The 7724-nt window shown below is 41.6% G+C and overlaps 1 protein-coding gene across 2 annotated transcripts; it reads left to right on the top strand.

Annotated features, from left to right (window-relative positions):
* Positions 1 to 2778: 2778 nt before the first annotated feature.
* LOC146571985 (rho-related GTP-binding protein RhoU-like) lies at positions 2779 to 6412 on the top strand. 2 transcript variants are annotated; one of them, XM_085276019.1, is made up of 4 exons: positions 2779 to 3586; positions 3822 to 3880; positions 4026 to 4055; positions 4988 to 6412. In XM_085276019.1, the coding sequence occupies exons 1-4, from the start codon at positions 3316 to 3318 to the stop codon at positions 5477 to 5479; spliced, it is 852 nt and encodes a 283-aa protein (XP_085132145.1). In that variant the 5' UTR covers positions 2779 to 3315; the 3' UTR covers positions 5480 to 6412. The 2 variants fall into 2 exon arrangements, with proteins under 2 accessions (XP_085132145.1, XP_085132146.1); XM_085276020.1 differs by lacking the exon at positions 4026 to 4055.
* Positions 6413 to 7724: the final 1312 nt, after the last annotated feature.

Here is a 7724-nt window from a genome sequence, read left to right as displayed (position 1 = left end):
ACCCCATGCCCCCACGCCCACATCCAACAACACACACTGCTGCCTAACACTCCCCTCCATCCTTTCTCCCTCTCCTTCATGATCAGTTTTACCAATCAGCTGATCGCTCCCTTTCTCACACACCCACCAGTGTTGCCTTCCTTCCCTTCTCTCCCCTCCCCACCCTCCGCCCACCTCCTCCTTAACCTCCCCTCTTTCTCCATCAGCTGCTATGTAAGGTGGAAATCCATCATTATGTGTAAAGAAGGTGCTTGTGCATGCTGCTCAGCCATTACAATGCATACACACAAACACACATGCATGCAAACACTTATTTGGGGTGTGTTGGGTTGGGGCCTGATTGGTCCAGGAGGTTTTGGGTGGGGGACTTTAATTCACTGATTCAAATGCAGACAGTATTTCTTGGTGGTGTTGGTGGAGGAGGGTGTGGCAGGTGGGTGGGGTCTGTATTTTAGGGATGCTGGATAGTGGTCACGGACGTGGGATGGAGGAAAGAACAGGAGGAGGGAGGCACGGGGTGATGGGAGGGAGGATGAAGAGGAGGGGGAGCTGCAGCGGCTGCCGGGGTCAGGACTGTGTGTCCTGGGAAAGTTGGGTTCTCCATTTAAATCTGCACATGTTGTGGCCTTCTGGTGGCTGCGTGAATGTGCACGCTGACAGATGGCCCCGGCCCATAACTATAGAGTCCATGCACCCCGGTCCCCTGAGGGAGAGAGCGAGAGAGTGTGACAGATAGAGATAGAAAGAGAGAGCGAGAGAGAGAGAGGTTGCTAGAGAAGAAGAAGAAGAAGAGAATGTAGCGCTCAGCTGATCCCATCAAAAAGAGAGACAAGGGATCGAGGAAAGGCAGAGTAAGGGGAAAGAGGAGGGATGTTGCATGTGTGTGTGTGTGTGTGTGTTCATAAAGGGGGAGGGGTGGGCCCTTAATCCCAAACTCTAAATTGAGTTAATGTATTTGCTTGGTCTGCATACTCCAAAAGGAGGCCTGGGGTCCCCAAAGATTCTGATTAGGTGTCTAGTTTATCAGATGTTGGAGGGTGGGGAGGGTTTAGGGGAGACTGTTTGTACATGAGTAGAATAGCAGCTTTGTATGTTAGGTGTGTGTGTGATTGTGTCTCTGTGTTGATGAGATTTATGTGTTTGTGTGTGCGTTGCCAGCTTCAGACGCTGCCCCATGTCTCCATTCACTGAGCTGGTAGATCTCTGGTGCGTTCCTCTTTGTTAATCCTTTTAGGCAACAGTGTCCTTCGCTGGTTTAAGATGATTTCTTAGCAATGTTTCGTCTGCCTTCAGGACGACGAATTGTCTGACTTTGAAGACAAACGTTTTTAAAAGCATTAATATCATTTGCAGATGACAATTAAAAAAAAAACGGTTTGGTGTAATGACTTGATCACAGTTTATAGGCTGCATTATGTTCAGAAATCCTCTGTAAGGGTAGAAAATGAAAACTTTTGCTTCCACACTTTTGTTGCCTACAATTATTCATATTTTTATGCAGATTATCAAACAAACACACAAATTAAAATAAGTAAAAAAAAATAGATTAAATAAAAGTAAATTGATGAAAATGGGCCTTTTTGGATTGAATTGTAAATAAACATGTGGCTTGATTGTTTTTGGAGTCCGTCTGTCAATACGGCTCTGAAGCATTTTACATTTTGTGTCACAACTTCACAACTTTATATCAAACAGAAATAAGAACAACTGGAGGACGTCATCTTGATAGTCTCTAATAAATACCATCCTTCTGGTTCCACTTCCTCAGCTCATGCACAGAGTGGTTGGAAATCTCTTCTTATCCTGAGGTATTAAGTTCTTGGAGTTTGCTCTTCTTTTTGTATTTGTAGATAAAAACACAGCTTCTTTGAGAAACAAATAGGAAACAAAGGGTTTTCTTTGCATATAGAGAAAGACAGAAACACCTGATATTTCTGTGCTGGGAGAGAGATTGTAAAAAGATGTCCTCTGGACAAATACTTCAACAATGCCAATTGCCATTAAAGAAACGGGAACACTTCATGCAATGTGTCCCTAAGAAATATATTCTTGTTCTCACTCTGTGGGGTGCTGTTGCTGTTAAATGCATGGCAACACATTCTGCCTCCCACATTCTGCCTCCCACACATTTCTCCAGGAGACTGCTGTGCAGAAATCACACACTTCACACAAAGGTGCCGGCTGGGCTTAGTGAAGCAGTTTCTCACCTCGTCTGTGATGACAGAATAAATCAAGGTTAGTTTATTTCATTGGGTAGCTGTAATCCTAATATTTAAAATCAATCACAATCTGCAAGAATTAAAGTTCCCTGTTTGACTCCATAAAGGAGAAAAAAGTATTTGTTTTTAGATTATTATTACTGGTCCAGTGCTTCATACTTTTATCCAAATTAATTTGGAAACTAATCTCAAGGGTTTAACCTTAAAACACAAAACTTTCATGTTACTTTGATCACACACATCAGAGACAATTTCCCTTTTTAAATAAATGCTGAATTAGATAACTATGAACTATTTATGATATTTATGGTCACTGTGATTTTTACTGAGGGTGTTATAACAGCTTTCCCCCGTCACGATATGCAGCCGCCTCTCGCCACTTCTGATGTTTTCAGCCTTCCCTCTCTTTCTCTGCTGAAGCATTAGACCTGCAGTCTACAGCTTGTCTGAGTAATGATTTGCTACTGCTCCTTCAGTCTCCACAGCTGAAATGATTTAACCACCAGAGGGCATAGCAACGCTTCTTTCTCATTTTCACTAAGCAGCAGGTTGGCAGAAATGAACTGATGTCACAGTAACAGTGAGTCAGCATTTGTATTGATCTTTTGTTGCTATGTATGTTATTATGTCGGCTATTTCGTCAACATTAACATTTATTCAGCAGAGGAGTTTCATGGTGCTCCATCTGCGAAGATGATTTCTTTTTTTCTTTTTGTATATAGGAATGAAATCAAATCCGTATTTAACGGTAAACGTTTCTGGTAAGCTTAGCTGATTTCACTTGGAGAGCTCTGCAGCTTCAGATGGCGCTCAGCTCTGTAAGCCTCTTATAGGAGACACGACCACAGCAGATGCAGGGAGAATGCCAATCAGGAGCTCCTGCTGAGCAGAGAAACCCGACGGCTGTGCCACTGCCTGCTCCAAATATCTGACATGGTTAACACAAATCTCCGAAGTACCATTTAGCGTTTTAGATTTGCAGTAGAGAAGCCCAGTCAGAAGAAACAGTGTTCAGGAAAATGGAGCAAACAGGAAGCCTCCAACAAATCTGAACCGCCATAAAACTTCGGATCTTCTTCTGTGCAAAGGCAGAGCCATGCTCCCTCAGGATATTGGGAAGCAGAAGCCTCGCCTTGTGTCGGACCCGGTGTGCGCAGGGGACTGTCCCCCGGTCCCGCCTCTGCACCTGAAGAACCGGGACTTTCCGCTGAGCATGAAGCGCCTTCGTTCCGGCTCCGCGCCCGAGCGCAAGGTGCACTGCGTCCTGGTTGGAGACGGAGGGGTGGGCAAAACCAGCCTCATCGTGAGCTACACCACCAATGGATACCCAACAGAATATGTCCCCACAGCGTTTGACAACTTTACCGGTAAATCTTGATCGTTAGTGTAGCTGATCCAGCGACACACACACACACACACACACACACACACACACACACACACACACACACACACACACACACACACACACTTCTTACATGCCTCAGTTAGTCGTTTATCCACATTTTCGGTCACAAGAAGCGTTTATTGCTGCAAAGCTTACTGAAGCTGTAAAGGATCATAGCTCAAAACATACTGTAAGCTGTCTTTTGATCTTCTTAGCGATGGTTGTGGTTGACGGAAAGCCGGTGAGGCTGCAGCTCTGTGACATGGCTGGACAGGTGAGCATCAGCTTTTCTTTTTAGTTTCTTATTTTAAAAAGCTAGCAATTGATATGATGAATTGGAGAGCTGGAGTTAAAATATTGATGTATGCAGTGTAAATTAAGTTTACTCCTCTCTTCCTTATAATGCGTTGCCATGATAGAAATGGGGGCTGGTTGATGGATCGATTAATGTAAGTCATCAGTGATCGATGAGTAGTTGTCAGTCATTGGATCCAAAATTAGCAGTGATTGTTTGTGCTGGCTGCCCCCTGCAGAGTACACAAGGATTTAAGTCCAGAGGTAAAAGCAAGTCCTGGACTTAAATCCTTTATCACCCCTTCAGTTTGAGTTGCCCACCAATCCCAAGTATGTCCCTGTAAGCCCCCAGTTTATGTCGCCCCCTGCAGGAATAAGTGAGTTTGTATTTCAGTAGTTTTTGTTTGTTTTTTTTGTTTTTTTGTGCTCCTTGTGCTCTATCGACTTTTTGAGGATTCTCTTATCTTCACCCTTTCTCTAATAGACTAATCTGTGATAGATTGGACAAAGATTTACACCCAGGTTGTTTTGTTCTTTATAAAATAAATAATAGGGTTGGGCTATCCAACTTATAACAAAACCCTTTTCCACGCCTTATCACCGTAAATGATCTACAGATGAATGGCCCCATGAATGTAATCTTGTATGAGGAAGACCAATAGCAGTAACATCACCATAACAGAAGCTGCTGAAAACACTCATTAAAGAATCAAATTGGGAATTAGCCATGCTCGCAGCAGTACTTGTGCTCAGTTCTGATCAGTGTAAGTAAATAAACTATATTATTTATTTCTATATATTATACTTTATCTGTGTTTCTTTTATGAGTGAAAACCAGCAATCACAATATTTCTGTAACAGGGTTAGGGCACTTACAATATTATAAAAGAATAATTATTCCATAAGGAATATCTCCTCAGTGGAGTCAGCAGGCTTGGATCTGAGAGCCACAAATGAGGCGAGACAGATACGCCGCTGATGTTGATTTTTGTGGGAATAACTGACACAAACGCTGAATGAAGCCACCTGTCTGTCTGTAAAACAAATCCGCTTGATTATAATCTGGTTTGTCTTCATATTCACGCAGGGGAAGTTGGAGAGCCTCCGGCCCTTGTGCTACAAAAATGCTGATGTCTTCCTCCTCTGCTACAGCGTCGTCCGTCCCTGCTCTTTCCGTAACCTCACTACCAAATGGCTTCCTGAAATCCGTCAGCACTGTCCCAGCATGCCCGTGGTCCTGGTAGGCACCCAGCTGGACCTGAGAGAAGATGTTCAAGTACTGATCCACCTGGCACAGAACCAGCAGCAGCCAGTGTCCACAGAGGAGGGCCAGCGGCTTGCCCAGGAGCTTGGGGCAGTGAGTTTTGCAGAGTGCTCAGCACTGACTCAGAAAAACCTGAAGGACACTTTTGATTCAGCTATCTTAGCTAGCATCCAGTACACAGAGAGCAACAACGTCCAGCAGCAGAAGAGGCTAACGCTCAGGAAGAAGACCCCTGATAAGATCAAGAGCCTTTCAGAGACCTGGTGGAGGAAAATCAACTGCCTGATGGGAGAGCAGAGCTGTGAATTCAAATGAACACAGTTTGATTACAAACCTGAGTGATGTTGTCTTTTACAGAGCTGACCAGGTGACAGATAATGCCAGTAGAGGAGGCATTATCAACACAAAGAGCAACACAAGTTCCTGAAATAATTCAAATAGCAGTTAAAAACTCTCAAACTGACAGGAAAATTCTGCTAGAAAAATGTTAATAGATCCCCAACAATTGAATAAGTGCATGTTAGAGTACATAGAAAATGAGCTGCACAGCCAGTGTAAAGAGTCTTTGTCATTTATGAGGTATCTAGAGTATAAAGACAGATTTTAGTAAACTGCATTATGTAGTAGAAATGTAGTACCTGTAGTCTTGATGCATGTTCAATCATCCAGCTACGGAAAGATGTTTTTGTGCTGCGTTGATTTTTGACAATTTATTGAAGTGCAGCACTGCATTGCAGGAGCACTGCACTGGAATCCTGTTACTAAACCATCAACTACATAATTGCCATCAACAAAAGAAGGTGGTTGCAAGGAGAAATATTCAGCAGATCATTCAGTGTGCAAAAAGTTCCTAAAACACAACTAGGACTCGAAGATATTTAATAAAATAATGAAAGTAATGTTAATATGAAATGCACTTTGTAAACAATGAACAAATGATGCATGTAAGAATCATTTGTACTCTAAATCATTTTTCCTGACTTGTGAACTGAGAAATGAGCAGAATCTGAGGCTACATGTAGATTTGTGATTGTGGGTTCATATTTTAGCCCTGATTTCGTTAGCCTCATTCATCTAAAGGGTAAAAAAAAAGAAGTATTTGGTTTGTTTGTCACTTTTACACCCAAACATTATATACTCTTTGTTAGTTGTAGATTATTTATTGTGTGTTTATATTTATTGATTTGAATGCCATTCCTGATCATGAAATATGCTCAGAAGCCTTGAATAAAAGTTTATTACACCTGTGCAAGATCGTTTCTTTTAACAACAGAACAAAAGAAAGGTCACTTATAAAGGACTAGAAATCGTAGGACAAAACTTGAATGATTTGTTTGTGCACTTTTATCTTTCAACAGAAAGCTCAATATCAAATTAGAGCATTAATTGTTGATTGAATTAAGTGTTGCTGATTGCGTACTTAGCACTTTGGTCCACCTAAGCAACTCTACAAACTCTACAAAACCCGACTTGACAAGGTGAACCTACATGGATAAAAAGTATCTCTATCTTTAGAAGTTGGTTTTGAAAGCAGGCAGTCAGAGAGCAACTCCTAGTAAGCTGGTAAGCCAGCCTGTGGATTCATTGTGAACCTGGTGGAGTCTCCCCCACTGGCAGCCTCCTCTAATAGAAGCAGACAGGACCACCTGGACTGGATTAGACCAGCTTATTTAGCCTGTGTCTCTTCACATGAAGGCGCGCCTCTCTCACACCTCAAGAAGCAGGAAAAGCAGATTGGTACACTTTCATTGGTTTAGCAAAATCTCATGTGCAAACTGTAAGTAAGAAAAACATTTACAGCACTTTACACACACAGACTGCTCAGCACACACACAATATGCATTTTGTACTTTCATTTTCAGGAGTTTTAACCCACTTTTAACAAAACTCTAAAACTGACGGTCAGTCAAAGTTTACTACTGTAAATGTTAAATATATGCGTGCACACATATGTGTAAATATACAGCTATAGTTCATAAAAATAATTAATCCAGTGATCAGAAATGTGGGAACTACGGGAAAGAAAATGAAAGAAAAAATATACTTTATTAGAAAATTGTAGCATGTAACCAGAAGACTAAAAAGCTCAAATTAATACAATTCTATTAAAAGTTTATTGTCAATGTTTTTAATCATTAGATAAAATAAAAGTAAATTTTTAGCATATGCTACCTAGATGTTTATTCGACTAGTTTATTGCCTTCTTTTTATTTCATTTACACCACTCGGCAGCATGCTGACCAGAAGTTTAACAGGTAGCCTGACCTGACCTGGCCTAAATTCCCCAGCACAGAGGCACAAACAGCTTGGGAGATTTTACAGGCAGGTGTTGTGATTCGCTCTCTGGAAATCTGGGTGCTAATGCTCATCCCCTCAGGATTTCTCTGAAGAACATATTGTCCTGATTCAGCAGACTGTATGAGACCTACCCATAATCTATTTGAAAATTTAAACAACTTCCTGTTTCAGTTAGAAGAAGAAGAAGAAGAAGCCTTTCAGAAATATCAAGTTTAGGTTTAAAAAATAATCCTGATTGAAAACTTTGCTAACTTTTTCAGGC

The sequence above is a fragment of the Mchenga conophoros genome, linkage group LG6 (assembly GCF_057382185.1).
Source record: "Mchenga conophoros isolate Kocher_MC1m ecotype Shallow Benthic linkage group LG6, M_conophoros_male_GT1.1, whole genome shotgun sequence".
Taxonomy (NCBI): Eukaryota; Metazoa; Chordata; class Actinopteri; order Cichliformes; family Cichlidae; genus Mchenga; species Mchenga conophoros.
Note: the sequence above shows the minus strand (reverse complement) of the source record. Positions and strands in the feature narration are given on the sequence as shown.

Coding starts and splice junctions, on each gene's coding strand:
- LOC146571985 (XM_085276019.1), top strand. CDS start 3,316: ATGCTCCCTCAGGATATTGGGAAGCAGAAGCCTCGCCTTGTGTCGGAC. Junction 3,881..4,025: donor TCTGTGACATGGCTGGACAG/GTGAGCATCAGC, acceptor TTGCCATGATAG/AAATGGGGGCTGGTTGATGG. Junction 4,056..4,987: donor TGGTTGATGGATCGATTAAT/GTAAGTCATCAG, acceptor ATATTCACGCAG/GGGAAGTTGGAGAGCCTCCG.